This window comes from Esox lucius, chromosome 4 (genome assembly GCF_011004845.1).
Source record: "Esox lucius isolate fEsoLuc1 chromosome 4, fEsoLuc1.pri, whole genome shotgun sequence".
NCBI lineage: Eukaryota > Metazoa > Chordata > Actinopteri > Esociformes > Esocidae > Esox > Esox lucius.
Window position 1 is genome coordinate 3,024,160 of NC_047572.1, and position 17,092 is coordinate 3,041,251.

General features: G+C 41.4%; 1 protein-coding gene across 1 annotated transcript; it reads left to right on the plus strand.

Annotated features, from left to right (window-relative positions):
- LOC105007429 (F-box/LRR-repeat protein 12) lies at positions 1-3,049 on the plus strand. Its single transcript, XM_010866361.3, has 3 exons — positions 1-321; positions 458-533; positions 924-3,049. The coding sequence occupies exons 1-3, from the start codon at positions 221-223 to the stop codon at positions 1,956-1,958; spliced, it is 1,212 nt and encodes a 403-aa protein (XP_010864663.1). The 5' UTR covers positions 1-220; the 3' UTR covers positions 1,959-3,049.
- The last annotated feature ends 14,043 nt before the right edge of the window (positions 3,050-17,092 follow it).

A 17,092-nucleotide genomic window follows, 5' to 3' on the forward strand; every position in this document is an offset into this window, starting at 1 on the left:
TTTGTGATGTTTCTGAAATTATGTTATGTTCGTTTATTAGAATGTATTTAGTGCTCTAATATAAGTTATCAACTTGCATTGGAGTTGTCAAGAACGTTTAGGAACGTAACCACTTTAGCAACTGTTTCCGCGAGATTTATTATTCGTACGCTACTTGGTACGTCGATGTATTTTGTCCGTGTACTCGACGGTACCTCGGGCGGTACTTTTTGTTTACAAAATGGCAGACTTTCGAACTTCTACTCTCGATTACTTCCCAGAGAACATTTTAATTGATATTTTATCATATTTAGGTGTGCGAGAGCTCATTAGAACTGGAAGGTAAAATATTTTTGCAGGTGTTGTCGATGAGATCAATATCAATGTTGATATTAGCTAACATTAGCTATTGGTGGTGGCTAGCTTGAAGACCACTTCTTTGTCATGTCATTCATGTTCATGTATGGTGTATTTGCAGGGTGTGTAAGAGATGGAGACGACTTGTAAAAGACCAAAGACTATGGCGAGCTGTTGATTTGACTGCATGGAAAGGGGTAAGGATGGTGTCTAGGCCCTATTATTGAATCTCGATATGTGACTTTCTGTTTTAAAACTTGAAATGAAAATATTTCTGAGGCTGCAATGTCTGTCTAAAGACGTCAGCCATTTTGTATGATACATAATATTGATCAGATCCTAAATGCAATGATATGGTGGCAGTCTTAATTTTATTATTGTGGTGTCAGAGGACTTACATTCTGGAACAACATTCAGTGTTCATACTTGCAATGTAGGTATGTTTCCTACCTGTTGACTAGTTAACTCTACATAATTTTGAAGTAATCACTCAAACACTGATGCAATGTTTTTTCCCAATCTTTCCCTCATTGGATGTTTTCATTCTTCAACTGCTCTCCCTGCCCTTGGTGTCAATTTTGGGTCAGGTGACATCGCGCATGCTGTGGGTTCTTCTGCGCCAGTATCTGGGCACTGGGCTCCGATGCCTTCGGCTGCGTGGCCTGCTGCTCTCTGCAAGGGGTGGGGCCTTTCTCTCAGAGTCCTGGCTCAAGGCTCTGTCCTCCAGATGCCCCCGTCTACGCAGTCTATCCCTTCTGCATGCAGACCTGAGGGGCTTGCGCAGTTGCCAACTCCTGCCTGCAACCTTGCAGGTCCTAGAATTGCGTGGGTGTGAGCTTCCACAGGGCTTTTTTACACAGACTCCACCTAGTCCTGAGAAACAAGCTGGAACAGCATCGACTGCTGCTGCTCAGCAACGGGGACGGGGCGGTCTGACTGGCAAAGTACCAGCCTCCACATTAGGGATCGCCATTGAGACAGTGGTTCTCGATAACGTGCCCTCCTTCACAGACCAGCACTTGCAGAGTCTGGCATCTTGGGAAAAGCTAAGCCGTCTAGAGCTTCGCAATGTCCTCCGGGTCACAGCAGAAGGCCTGAGGCGCAGTGCTGCCAAAGAGACTGAATCAGGCTTAAATGGGCTCATTAGGCTGAAGTACCTGGAAATTGGGCACTTTGGGCGGCCAGGCGCACAGCTGCAGATGGCCTCACTGGGGCTGGGGGTTGGCTGGCTGGGCCTAGAGGAGCTAAGCCTGGGCGGTAAGGAGGTTGGACCAGGCCTGCTTTCTGCCAGCCGTCTGAGGGACCTAAAGCGGCTGCGCCTGAGATGCTGCAAGTTGAGAGAGATGCAGGTGCTACGGAGCTGCAGGACATTGCGTGAGCTGCGCAGGTTGGAATTCTGTGAGGTGTTCTTCCAGGTTTGCCCGAAGACACCTGAGGGGGAAGGGGAGAGGCAGGGAGAAGGGGAGCAGGGGAGGGAAGATGCCTCAGATGGTGGGGACGGGAGCAACGATAAACTGGACGAGAATGACCCCGTGCCAAGCCTTCGCCGTTCCCTTGCTGCTCTCCTGCCACAGTGTGCACTTGTGTTTACCAACTGCACTGTAACAATAACCTCAGACTAGATTTCGTATTACTGGATCTACTGTATGTCACAATATGGTTCCAGTGTAGTAAAATACAAACATTCCTCTCACAACTGTATTGAATCGGTTTGCAAACAATCACATACCTTTTTTTATTCACACACACATTTTTCAAAATAAGATACCAATTATCCCAATCAAATTATATTTTCAATACATTTCACCTGTTGAACACATTATGCAATTGACAGTTGCACATATATGCATGTGCAATGACATTTCATAATGTTCTTGAAACATTTCACCTCAACAGCTACATAAGCACCTGATTCCTGTTCTGCAATTAAAAAAAAAGTAAACAAAGCAAAATGTGCAGCGCTGGTTAAACCTTTTCCCAAGGTTTCAGATTTACACCAGAGCAGCACAGCAATGACCAGTAAACTCTAAAATGTACTGTAAGTGAATACTTGCATTTTCAGAAAGGTTTCATACTTGAGTTTATGTTGTGTAAGTTTTGTTACACATTCTACCATTATGTCTACTAAATGTGAGCAAGAGGCCAAGACATAAAATGAATGCAGTCAAAGTCTGGGGGGAAGGATAGTAATAACCACAGCCAAAGCAACATGTATGTATTCATTTAGAAATGGCATTGTACACATAAAACACCTTTAACCCTTTTACATATGAAACCCGTATGGGCAAATATAACTGTACTGGTCATGAAATATTAGAATGGGAGAATGGCACCACATATGTATTCAGGAAATAATCATTAATGAATACTTTTTTCAGCCAAACATTTTTCTCTTTATGTTTGTAAATAATTCAGAAAATAATAAATCAGTGATATTGGGATACAGTGATATGTTAGCTGGAAATGTACTATATTATAAAATTATCAACTTTACAAATGAGTTTAACGTGCATAAGAGAGAGAAGTAACTTAAAACAGAGATATGTTACATATCCATAAGAAAATAGCCTGACACAATGATTAAAAACATTCTAGATTCTTAGAATAAGGCCTGCAAACATAGTTAAAGTGAACGTAGGTGTGGAATCTCAAATTACTTTGTATTATGAAAGACTCATCTGTAAACCATTTGAAATAAAATATTTTAAAACCACTTTGAAAATGTTATGGATTTACTGCCTCTGAAACATTTTACTTACAGTTTAACTGGATGTTTTCAAAAACAGATTTTGGTATATTTCCCATTTGTATACAGTTGTGCTCAAAAGTTTGCATACCCTTGAAGAATTGGTAATATATGTACCATTTGTAAAGAAAACGAGTGAGCAGGCAAAACATTTCTTATGGGATTCATATTCAACTCTAGGTTATAACAGAATGGCAACAAAATAAAAGAAATTGTTATCTGATGCCCCAAATTCTTGCAGGTGGTATAGCTGCCCATTTCTCTTGGCAAAATCCCTCAAGGTAATGCTAAGTCTTTGGTGGTCTTGCATGAACCGCCCTATTGGGATCTCCTCGGAGTGGCTCGATTAACCCTTTGATTCACAAGCTATGCAAACCCCTTCTAATGCACAACATGGGTTAAAAATGACCCATATTCATTCCCTATGTTATTTCATGCATGGCTGAGTGTTTCTTTGCTATATCTTTTGAAATAAATGTATTTAATCATATAATATTCCAAGAACTTAATAAATACCTTGTTTTTGATTACCACAAATCATAATTAATTTTTTTTCTTACTTTATGAAAATCGTTTTTGTATTATTACATCAACTTTACACAAATGACCCAAGTATGCAAGTGTAATTATAAGCATAAAGACATACTATAATAATATTTTTTGTTAAAATATTTATTATAACAGTGATTTGGACCAAACAATAATAAGTAAAATAATAATAGTAAATATGTAAAATATACTGATAACCGATAACACTGATATTGAACTGTAGTGCAACTGGGTACAGCACAAATTGCCATCTCAGTGCTAACATTCCGAATAAATGACAACAATATGTTTGTGCTTGTACGCAGGCCTGGTGCAATGGGAACAGATCTTGCACCTCTTTCTCTTCACTTATCAATCCAATCTGATGTCCTCCTATGGCTGGGTGGTGGCTGTGTTTTGTTTTTTGATCCCACATCTTCCCATTGCCTCTGTAATATGCTTTTGGAGGTGTGGTGTGCTCTCCATGCCCCTCTTCATAAGTGGCACGAAAAGCTCTTTGCCCAGCTCCTTAATGAATAGCCGCCATGCATTGGTCATACCGCCCATGTAATCAGGGTGTTGTGCAGGGAAGGTGTAGGCATTGGTCATACCACCCATGTAATCACGGTGTTGTGCAGGGAAGGTGTAGGCATTGAGGGGGGGCAACCTCCAGCACATTGTACCAGAGCACCATGGGCCACCTCCGTGTGCTCCGCTTACATGTAGAAGTGCCAACCATCTGCACATCTGTGTCCACTCCTTCTGTCATCATGGTGCTCAGGAGGACAACAGTCTTTCCCTTCTTCGGCACATGTTAATGTTGCCATTTAATCCAAATTCTGAGCAATTTAACTATTAAAAAAAAAATTCAATTCAATTTGGATGGCTTCATGACAGGCGGTATGTCCGGCTTGTTCTGGCGAAGAGTCCCCACAATGGTCAGGTTATTCTCAAGGAGCTTCTCTGCAAGAGGGACACTGGTGAAGAAGTTGTCCATTGTGACGTTGTGACCTATGATATGATTTATGAATAGTTGTCCGTAGTAAATGTTCCTAATTGCAAACATTTACAAATATCAAAAGTTCCTATCAAATTCCTTAGTGAATATATATGACCAACAGTAGCTACTGGAATACATGGAATACTGAATGAAGAAATTAATTTATTACAAAAATAAAAACTCAGTCGGGTCACTTTTGACCCATGTTGTGCATCAATGGGTTAACCTCTTGTCTCTATCCTGAACAAATCCTCATTTGCCACTGGCCATTTTAACAGTTAATTGGCCATTCGTGATTGACACTGATACAGTTAAACTGACTAACGTTTCTTACTAAGTTTACCTCCACCACAAATAGCGGCTATGTATTGCGTTTGCCACTGGCTGTTTTAACAGCCTATTAGCCAGTAATAAGCTTTACCGGTATCTACTAAATTACTGCAATAGTCATAATAATTTAGCAATTGGTAGCGAGTCTGCCAAAGCTTTTTCATTTCATGGCATGAGAAGATATTTCTTTCTTTCATGGCAAAACATTCGTGAATGACATTTATACAATAACTATCAATAAAGGTGATGATAACTATCTTTTGAAGTGAAAAGACGAGAGAATTATGAATTCTACCACAAATAATTAATAAACATTGTTGCTCTCAATAGATTCGAACTTAGGTCTTCCACATGAGAGGCACTGTCTATAACCACTACACCACTGCATTACACATTTCAGCAGTCGCTAAACTCTACTGAGGATTGTGTTAAACTGACTAACGTTTCTTATTAAGTTTACCTCCACCATAACGTCTATGAACTGTTTTGCTTTTGCCACTGGCCGTTACTAACAGCTTATTAGCCAGTAATAGGCTTACTGGTATCTACTAGCAATTGCTAGCGAGGCTGAAGATTAACTATTCCATGCCAAAAACAGTCGCAATATAACCGTATACAGTTTCGGTTAAGGCTTACTATAATGTAGATACTAACGGTTTTAGCCAGCGAAGTTATGTTCTATACAGAATAATTCATAATGCATACTCTGCTTTGCCTGTGAGGAGACACGAACTTGGGGACCTATAATTCACAAGTCCGCTTCTCTAACCGCTACACTATTTAAGGTGTAGTCAGTCAGTCAGTCACTCAGTAAGAGACATTCGCTCTACTTAGCCGGCTCCGCTTACGCGGTCCAGCAGAAATTAAGAGACCACTGGAAAATGATCAGTTTCTCTGGTTTTACTATTCATAGTTATGTGTTTAAGTAAAATGAACAGTTTTGATTTATTCTATAAACTACTGACAACATTACTCCCAAATTCCAAATATAAATATTGTCATTTAGAGTATTTATTTATAGAAAATAACAACTGGTCAAAACAACCAAAAAACATACATGGTTTTCAGACATCAAATAATGCAAAGAAAACGAATTCATATTAATTTTTCAACAACAAAATACTGTTTTAACTTAGGAAGAGTTCAGAAATCAATGTTTGGTGGAATAACCCACATTTTTTATGACAGCTTTCATGCATCTTGGCATGAACTCCACCAGTGTGTCACATTGCTGTTGTGTGACTTTATGCCACACATGGCACAAAAATTCAAGTAGCTCGGCTTTGTTTGATGGCTTGTGACCATCCATGTTCCTCTTGATCAAATTCCAGAGGTCTTCAATGGGGTTCAGGTCTGGAGATTGGGCTAGCCATAACAGGGTCTTGATCTGGTGGTCCTCCATCCACATCTTGATTGACCTGTCTGTGTGGCATGGAGCATTGTCCTACTGGAAAGACCAATTCTCAGAGTTGGGGAACATTGTCAGACCAAAAGGAAGCAGGCATTCTTCCAGGATAACCTTGTACTTGGCTTGAGTCATGTGTTCTTCACAAAGACAAATCTGCCCGATTCCAGCCTTGCTGAAACATCCACAGATCATCACCGATCCTACACCAAATTTCACAATCAGTGCAAGACACTGTGGCTTGTAGGCCTTGTAGAAAATGTATTTATTATTATATCCTTTTTTTCAATTTTCTGTTAGAAGGCCTCCTTACTCTGTTTGCTTGAAACATTAGGTTTACTCAACAACCTGTTTTTCCCTATCAGTAACCCATGATGTCTCTATCTGTGTTCAGGGGCAGTAATTAATGGAATGTTGGCTGAGTAATGCTCCTAGTCTCCATCTATGTGTGGTAGACTAGGCCTTGGCCCTATCAGAGACCACTAGAAGAAGTCTCCCTTTTGGGGGTACGTCTTAATAGCAGCAGTGGGGCTCCTGTTATAGTGGTGAACAGGACTCTATTCCTTATTGGGAGAGTTGAGTTAGCAAAACCACCAATAGTAACATGCACCTGCTGTCGTGTGTGAGCTTTCACCAAGTTGTCTGGGCAACCGACATTCTTTGATTACCTGTCTCCTGGACCTATGTCTGTATGCAACTTTACATTCTCTAGGTTACATCATGGCAACAACAATTCTTTGTATGTACATTTTTGTAAGTGCTGATGTCGTCACCTGTACTGTTAGAAGAGAATATAAGCTTGAACCTGAAATGCCATGATCAGAACAACTGTCATGACACCACTCTGTGTCTCTGTACTTGTACTCTTTTTGTCATGATGCTTTTTCCTGTATATATGATTAAACCTGAAATAATTAACTGTTATGCTAAAGACAAGTTTTTACTTGATAAAACTTGAACATTTTCCATCTTCCACAAACTCTCCAGGTCGCCGTCTAACCATTAGACGACCAGGTTTTGGGCAAAGCTGAAAATTTTAATCGTCAGAGAAGACGACCTTACTCCATTCCTTTACGGTCCAATTCTTATGGTCTTTTGCAAACTTCAGCCTGGCTCTTCTTTGTTTCTCATTGATGAAGGGCTTTTTTCTAGTTTTGACCTCAGCCCTGCCCCTAGGAGCCTGTTTCAAACAGTCCTCATCGTGCACTTCACCCCAGCTACTATTTGCCATTCTTTTTGTAGGTCACTTGATGACATCCTACGGCTGTTGAGTGACAGTCATCTCGGTCAGTGGTCGTTTTCGCTTTGTTGTCCCTAATGTCTGTTGCTTAACCTTGTTCTTATGAACCGCCGTCTTTGAAATGTTCAGGATGGAAGCAACCTGACACTCACTGTATCCCTCTGCCAGTAAAGCCAGTAAACCTATTCTTTTCAACTCTTTTGTCATGCTGAATAGTTCAAATAAGCTTTGAGGTACTACTTGCACAGTTTTTGCCATCCAGCAGGTTAGGATAGTGAAGTGTTTTTTATACTTTTCTTAATTAAATTAGATTTTTTTCAGTTAATCACCTAATCAGCACCTCATTAAGTAAAATGAGGTGTGCCTGTGTTGGAATTTAACAGACTGGAATGGAATGGCTGCCATACATGTAGAGATGCTGATCAACCCTACTATGTACAGCTTGATCTGGTGGTCCTCCATCCACAACTTGAATGAATGACTTGAGTGTCAAAACAGTAACTGACAAACAACCACAACGCTTTCTTCCACAGTCACTGGGTGTTGATCCATCTATAACCCTGCCTTAACCTCAAACTGATCATCAGAAAACAGTTTATTACTCAGCTCTGACAGATACTAAGGAATTCTGATTCAGTCCTTTAACTGGAAGCAGTCACAGCAAGGGAAAGCTTTCCAAGACTCTCAAAGCTGATTAGCGGGGTTGTAGGTAGGATGTCAGTGTGCAATTTTCCACCAGTAGTAGGTCTATTCAGACACAGGCGAACCCACACACACTTGCATTTGTGTAAATTAGCTGTCTAATCCATTACAACATGCCCTCCACTCTGCAGACCCAGTATCAAAGATAACCTACAGAGAGACAATCTAAAAACAGATGTTTCTGTTGTTCTCATTATCTAGGCACATTTTACTTTCAATAAAACATACTGCTGATTTTGTATGCTTGCCCAGAAAAACGCATGTCAAAAATGTTATGAATTGATTTGCATTTTAATGAGTGAAATAAGTATTTGATCCCCTCTCAATCAGAAAGGTTTCTGGCTCCCAGGTGTCATTTATACAGGTAACGAGCTGAGATTAGGAGCACACTCTTATAGGGAGTGCTTTTAATCTCAGCTTGTTACCTGTATAAAAGACACCTGTCCACAGAAGCAATCAATAAATCAGATTCCAAACTCTCTATGGCCAAAACCAAAGAGCTGTCCAAGGATGTCAGGAACAAGATTGTAGACCTACACAAGGCTGGAATGGGCTACAAGTCCATTGCCAAGCAGCTTGGTGAGAAGGTGACAACAGTTGGTGCGATTATTCGCAAATGGAAGAAACACAAAAGAACTGCCAATCTCCCTCGGTCTGGGGCTCCATGCAAGATCTCACCTCAATCATGAGAACGGTGAGGAATCAGCCCAGAACTACACAGGATAATTTTGTCAATGATCTCAAGGCAGCTGGGACCATAGTCACCAAGAAAACAATTGGAAACAAACTACCCCGTGAAGGATTGAAATCCTGCAGCACCCGCAATGTCCCCCTGCTCAAGAAAGCACATGTACAGGCCCGAAATCGAGCTCTTTGGCATCAACTCGCTGTGTTTGGAGGAGGAGGAATGCTGCCTATGACCCTAAGAACACCATCCCCACCGTCAAACATGGAGATGGAAACATTATGCTTTGGGGGTGTTTTTCTGCTAAGGAGACAGGACAACTTCATCAAAGAGACGATGGACGGGGCCATGTACCGTCAAATCTTGGATGAGAACCTCCTTCCCTCAGCCAGGGCATTGAAAATAGGTCATAAATGGTTATTCCAGGATGACAATAACCCAAAACACACGGCAACAAAGGAGTGGCTCAAAAAGAAGCACATTAAGGTCTTGGAGTGGCCCAGCCAGTCTCCAGACCTTAATCCCTTAGAAAATCTGTGTAGGGAGCTGAAGGTTCGAATTGCCAAATGTCAGTCTTGAAACCTTAATGACTTGGAGAAGATCTGCAAAGAGGAGTGGGACAAAATCCCTCCTGAGATGTGTGAAAACCTGGTGGCCAACTCCAAGAAATGTCTGACCTCTGTGATTGCCAACAAGGGTTTTGCCACCAAGTACTAAGTCATGTTTTGCAGAGGGGTTGAATACTTATTTCACTCCTTAAAATCCAAATCAATTTATACAATTTTTGTCTGTCGTTTTTCTGGATTTTGTTGTTGTTATTCTGTCTCTAACTGTTTAAATAAACCTACCATTAAAATTATAGACTGATAATTTCTTTGTCAATGGACAAACGTACAAAATCAGCAGGGGATCAAATACTTATTTCCCTCATTGTATATTCATATGATTCTACAAGTGATAGAGAATCACATGAAATACAGACAGTTTTTTTTTATTTCTGTCACGCCCTCCGCATCCACCTCCTCACAGTCGGGGCCAGGCTTTCTCTCTCTCCTGTCTGTCCGTGTATGTGGGGCTTTCCCCGACTGCCCCTCAAGTCTCTGCACCTGCTATTCATTCCCTCATCAGCCTGCCTATATATACCCTGGTTTCCACCTGCTATTCATTCCCTCATCAGCCTGCCTATATATTCCCTGGTTTCCACCTGCTATTCATTCCCTCATCAGCCTGCCTATATATACCCTGGTTTCTACCTGCTATTCATTCCCTCATCAGCCTGCCTATATATACCCTGGTTTCTACCTGCTATTCATTCCCTCATCAGCCTGCCTATATATACCCTGGTTTCTACCTGCTATTCATTCCCTCATCAGCCTGCCTATATATACCCTGGTTTCCACCTGCTATTCATTCCCTCATCAGCCTGCCTATACTTGTTCTCCCCACTGTATATACCATGGTTTCCGTCTGTCCGGCGCTAGATCGTTGTTATCCATTACTAGGTAGGAACGTTCACGGGCGCTCCAAACCATAGTTTGAGCACCTAGTTTAGTTGTTCCTTCCTACTAACACTGTTTGTTTCCCGTTACCAAGACTCACCTTACCCAGCCTCCAAACACCTCCACCTTTCTGGAAAAAACAGAAAGGTGCAGCCTACCAGCTGTCCTGTATGCCTCGCCCTACCTACCTACCTACCTGCTCAGCCCCAACCCCTCCGGCCTGGCCTCAGTCCTTCCATCCTAGCCACCATTAAAACACCCTTTTAGTTTCCATCAGACCACATGACCTTCTCCCATTCCTCCTGTGGATCATCCAGATGGTCATTGGCAAACTTCAGACGGGCCTGGACATGCGTTGGCTTGAGCAGGGGGACCTTGCGTGCGCTGCAGGATTTTAATCCATGACGGCGTAGTGTGTTACTAATGGTTTCTTTGAGACTGGGTCCCAGCTCTCTTCAGGTCATTGACCAGGTCCTGCCATGTAGTTCTGGGCTGATCACTCACCTTCCTCATGATTATTGATGCCCCATGGGGTGAGATCTTGCATGTAGCCCCAGACTGAGGGAGATTGACCGTCATCTTGAACTTCTTCCATTTTCTAATAATTGCGCCAACAGTTGTTGCTTTCTCACCAAGCAGCTTGGCTATTGTCCTGTAGCCCATCCCAGCCTTGTGCAGGTCTACAATTTTATCCCTGATGTCTTTACACAGCTCTCTGGTCTTGGCCATTGTGGAGAGGTTGGAGTCTGTTTGATTGTCAAACAGGTGCAGTTAATACAGGTAATGAATGGAGAACAGGAGGGCTTCTTAAAGAAAAACTAACAGGTCTGTGAGAGCCAGAATTCTTACTGGTTGGTAGGTGATCAATACTTATGTAATGCAATAAAATACAAATTAATTATTTAAAATTCATACAATGTGGTTTTCTGGATTTTTGTTTTAGATTCCGTCTCTCACAGTTGAAGTGTACGTATGATAAAAATTACAGACCTCTACATGCTTTGTAAGTAGGAAAACCTGCAAAATCGGCAGTGTATCAAATACTTGTTCTCCCCACAGTAAGTGAGGACCAGAAGGGTTTAAATTAAGAGACCACTGCAAATTGAATGCTTCTGTTCCTCACTCAAAACTTTCCTTTTCAAGGTGCAGTGGTCTCTTAATGTTTTCCGGAGCTGTAGTTAACACTATAGTCTGTAAAAAAGAACAGAAAGGAAAGATATTGGAATGGACATTAAACATGAAATGTACAGACTAGACTGCTATATTGCCTAATGTATTTCAATGTTGGCTTTTATTTTGAAAAAGAAAATCTGAGTTAGTGCTGCCAGCATACTATCCTGCTGCTAGAAGAACGGTAATGAAGCCTCGTATGGCCATCACTAGTTACAGCACTCTTTTTGTCTCTGAGTTTGTGAGTGACTGACTCTTGTTAAATAGTGTAGTGGTTAGAGATGCACTCCTGCAACCAATAGTTCCTGTGTTTGAATCTTGTCACAGTCAAAGCAAATTATGCCTTAGGATTTGTTCCGGATAGATAAAAACTTTGCTGGCTACAACCTTCAGTAGTACTATAAATGTGTAGTACTGTGGGGTAGTGGTTAAAGACACAGCCACTGATGTGGGAGAACCGGGTTCAACTTATCACTTTTAATTGTGGCCCTGTGAACTAGGCTTGCCTGGTTCCTTTTCTGGTTATACTGCTGCTATGTGTTATGTACAGTATATTATTGCTTTATCCTCTTGATATATTTTTTGCTGTGTGTCATTTTTTCTTCTTCTTAATTCTCACTACATAGTTGTAGTGTGCTATACCACCATCCATAAGCTTATTGCACTCATATATATCCATAATATTCAATAACTCCACCAATTGCTGCTAGTTCACACTTACATATTACTGCCATACTTGCCATCTCTAAATGTTCAATTATACTACCCAGATTGCAGCTATATCAATAATACTACCCAGATTGCTGCTAGTTTACAATGTTATGTATATTGTTGCTTCATTTTATTATTATTTTCTGTCTAGCTATATATATATATAGCTTCTTCTTAACCCTCACTACATAGTTGTCGGGTGCCATTTCACAAGAATTTCATTGTGCAGGATGACACTGTGTTGTTCGGTGCATTTGACAATTAAACCTTGACACTTGAAATTTGGGCGGAGGAAGAACAGGAGCTGTGTCAAAAGGAGGAGGAGCCAGCGGGCTACTGGGGTCCATGTTTCTGGCCAAACTGTCAGAAACAGACACCATGAGGGTGGCATGAGGCCCAATGTCCTCTAGTGGCCTTTAAGTGCTTCCTTAATGTTTAGCGCAATGTATATCCGAGGCATACGCATGACTTATATGGCAATTAGTTACTGTCCCATTCCAACTCGCATGAACATCAAAGCAAATGCGACATAATCTAACATTTAAACCAGCAGCTTACATTACTTGTCGGATAAATGTGGATTAATAAACCTTACTAACAGGCCTAACACTCAGCACTCAAATATATTGTTGTACAATATACAACCCCGTTTCCAAAAAAGGTGCATAAAATGCAATGATGATATAATAATTTATCCCTGTACTTAATAGAAAATAGTGCCAAGACAACAAATGCTGACACAGAGAAATGTTATTGTTTTTGGAAAAATACATTTTGAATTTGATGCCAACAACACATTTCAAAAAGGTTGGGACAGGGGCATGTTTACTGTGTTGCTTCACCTAGTCTTTTAACAAAACTCAAGTGTTTGGGAAATGAGGAGACCAATTGCTCTAGTTTTGAAATTGATATAGGATTGCAGCTGCTCAAAGTTTACTTTGTTGTATTTTTCATTTCATAATGTGCCAAATGTTTTCAATAGAGGACAGGTCTGCACTGCAGGCAGGCCAGTTTAGCACCCAGACCCTTTTACTACATGGTTTGGCATTATCTTGCTGAAAAAAGCAAGGCCTTCCCTGAAAAAGACATTGTCTGGATCGCTGCATATGTTGCCCCAAAACCTGTATATATTGTTCAGCATTAATGGTGCCTTCACAGATGTGCAAGTAACCCATGCCATATGCACTAATGCATCCCCATACGATCACAGATGCTGGCATTTGAACTGTGTGCTGATAACAAGCTGTATGGTCCCTCACGCAGCAGACAAATAATTATACATTTTGTTTAGTCAGGACAGTTTTCCACTTTTTAAATTAGCTTGGGCCCAGAGAAGGCAGCGGCTGTTCTGGATCTTGCTTATATATGGTTTGTTCTTTGCATGGTAGAGTTTTAACTTGCATTTGTGGATGCAGCAACGTACTGTGTTCACAGAAAATGGTTTTCGGAAGTGTTTCTGAGTCCATGCAGTGATTTCCACTAAAGAATTGTGTCTGTTTTTAATGCTGTGCCTCCTGAAGGCCCGAAGATCATGGCCATCCAGTATTGGTTTTCGGGCCTTGTCCCTTGCATAGAGATATTCCTCTGGATTCTCTGAATTTTTGTATGATATTATATACTGTAGATGATGTGATCCCCAAATTCTTCGCAATTTTACACAGAGAAATGTTATTCTTAAATTGTTTTACGATTTGCCTGTGCAGTGTGGTGAATTTGCCACAGAGTGGTGAACCCCTTCCCACTTCTGACAGACCCATCCCCTCTGGAATGATCTTTTAGTACCCAATCAAGTTACTGACCTGTTGCCAATTAACCAAATTTGTTGTGTGATATTCCAGCAGGTTTCGTTTTTTTGCATTACTCAACTTTTCATGTCTTTCCAGTTGTGGGATCATCAGGGACCCTTCACATCCATGCCACAAACTGTTTGCCCTCCTACCATCAGGCAGGCGGTAAAGGTCTCTTCGTTTCCACACCAGTTGGCTCAGGAACAGTGTCTTTCCATCTACTGTAACCCTGCTTAACTCTGTGACCCAGAGAACTCTGTGACCCATCAGTAACCATACTCACCCCCACCTCTCATGGACCTGGTCGGAAGCAAGGACAAGGACAACGCTGGGGGTAGTCAGCAGAGTGGCAGCTGAAATCATCAGGTATCGTCTTGACCTGCAACACAACCAGGAGGACTTTGGACAAGGACAGCAACAGGCCTTTCAAGCCAAAAATGCGGGCGGGGTATTGCCAGCTGGGTTCAGCCCAATTGCACAATGGGCGCAACAGAGAAACAACAACAAGCCAGTGACTCCGCCCCCAATGACATTGGAGGTAGGGCATCCCAGTAGCGATGAGAGCCCACCTGGCAAGACAGCAAGGCTGGACAGTATCAAGCCTTTCTGGTCACCTTCACACCCCTGGGCCAGACTACACTTAATCATAGACCATGCTAAAGAGTTGAGACTTAGTAGACACCTGAAAGTTTGCACTGAGTCTGCATTTCTTACCTTAATTGGCAAATCATTCCTTAATGGTGGAGCTCTATGAGAGAAGGCCCTGCCACCAGCTGTTTGTTTAGAAATTCTAGATGTATTCATTACAGCTAAAATGAAATGTGCACTGCTTTTTTATTAACTTTACAACTGTATCAAAGAGACATTTTTGATTGTTTATGTTCACCTCAATCAAGTTGGAGAAATAAGCTGATCGAGCAGATGTGAGTTCTATTAGGTATTGTCGTGTACTGTCTATCCAGGCTAGTCTGAATAGTTCCAACCTGGTGGAGCGCCACTTGCGCTGCAATTTTCTGGAGGCTTGCTTGAGTACTCTAATATTGTCTGTGTACCAGGGAGAAGTTTCTTGTTGCCTATTTCTTTTGTTTTTAGTTGTGCAACCATATCAAAAGTATTTCACCGTGTTGAGTTTAGATCCTCGATTAGGTCGGTGGCAGATTTATTTACTCTGTCATCGATGAGCGAGCTTAGAAGAATATCAAGAAATCTATTTGTAGTCCGAGAATTTATAGTACAGCTTTTGAAACTCATTGTTTGTGGAGCAAGTGGGTTTCTTGTTTTAACGGTAAATGTAATAAGCCAGTGATCCGATATTGTCATGGTGCGGTGAGCAGCAGCGCCACCGTGCCATGTTTTCACAAGTTCCCATATCTCACGAACACATCCCGGACTGTCACATGTTTCCAATCTTCCACACCAGGTCCCAATCTAGCTCGTTGTATGTGTATATATGTTTCCCCTCTGCTCCCCACATTGTGGATCATTGTTGCTGTCGCTGTCATTGCTGCTGTTTGTTAGTTAATCGGTGAGTGTTGTTTAATGTACTGTTTGAATGTTTATTGCTAAGACGCATGTTGCGCACTTTTATTTCATTCAGTCATTAGTATTGTTTTCCGTTCGTGTTTGGTTTGTTTGTTGAGTATTAAACCCACAAACGAGATTACTGCCTGCGCCTGGTTCCTAACCAACACTACACCACGACAAGTGTTACAGATATTCCAGGATTTTGTGGGGAAATTATTAGATCTACAATATCTATTTCTCATGACAGGACTAAATCATGATTGTGGCAGTGCGTTGGACCTTAGACATGTTGAACAAAACACATTGAGTCAATTATGGCTTGAAAGGCTTTTTGAAGAGGGTCATTGGACCTTTCCATATGAATATTGAATCGCCAAAAATTATAGAACTATCTGGAATGACTACTACTCCCTTTGTACTACTCTGACAATGCCTTGTAAAGTATAATAATGGAAGTTTTCAGTTGTTACAGGTACGTGTCTACCTCGGGAACTTTACTGCTGCTATCCCTGCATTTCAGTTCCACATGCACCTTGCACATTCTATTAGCCTCTTTTCACATTTAGAATTGCCATCGTGCTTGCATTTTATACAGTTGTTACATACACATGTCTACCTCTGACTTCATTGCTGCCGTCTCTGCATCCCGGTTGCACATGCTACCTTACTCCTTAAATTTGCCTCGATTGCACATCTAGAATGCCATTTAGAATTGTTATCTGTACCCGCGCAACTATTATCCCACTTGTAACATACACTATACTTAATAATTGTAAATTTTCTACCCGCCTCTATTTGCCTTAATTTCACATTTAGTATTTCCATTTGTACTGCATTTGCCTTCATTGCATATCTATACATTCCACTTGTGATATATATATATATATATATATACCTAATGTTTGTAAATACTTGTAAATGTTCTGCCCTCTTATAGTTGCACTTCTGTTTAGATGCTAACTGCATTTCGTTGTACTGTACTTGTTCAATGACAATAAAGTTGAATCTAATCTACCTAATCCAATCTTTTGTTGCCTCTGTCCCAACTTTTTTTAAATGTCTTGCTGGCATCAAATTCAAAGTGGGAATACATTAGACATATCGTCTTTGTACTATTTTCTATGGAATATAGGGTTTAAATTATTTTGATTATAGATCCTCGAAGTACTCCTTCCACCGCCCGACGACATCCCCAGTTGAGGTCAACAGCTGCCCACCTCCACTGTAAACAGCATTGGTAAGGCACTGTTTCCCTCTCCTGAGGCGCCGGACGGTTTGCCAGAATCTCTTCGAGGCCAGCTGATAGTCCTTCTCCATGGCCTCACCGAACTCCTCCCAGGCCTGTGTTTTTGCCTCCACAACCACCCGGGCTGCAGTCCGCTAGGCCTGCCGGTACCCGTCAGCTGCCTCAGGAGTCCCACAAGCCAAC

What these genes read in the sequence shown, in the direction of transcription:
- LOC105007429 (XM_010866361.3), top strand. Translation starts at nt 221, where the DNA reads ATGGCAGACTTTCGAACTTCTACTCTCGATTACTTCCCAGAGAACATT. An exon ending in GAGCTCATTAGAACTGGAAG is followed by an intron (nt 322 to 457) that starts GTAAAATATTTT and finishes GTGTATTTGCAG; the next exon opens with GGTGTGTAAGAGATGGAGAC. An exon ending in ATTTGACTGCATGGAAAGGG is followed by an intron (nt 534 to 923) that starts GTAAGGATGGTG and finishes ATTTTGGGTCAG; the next exon opens with GTGACATCGCGCATGCTGTG.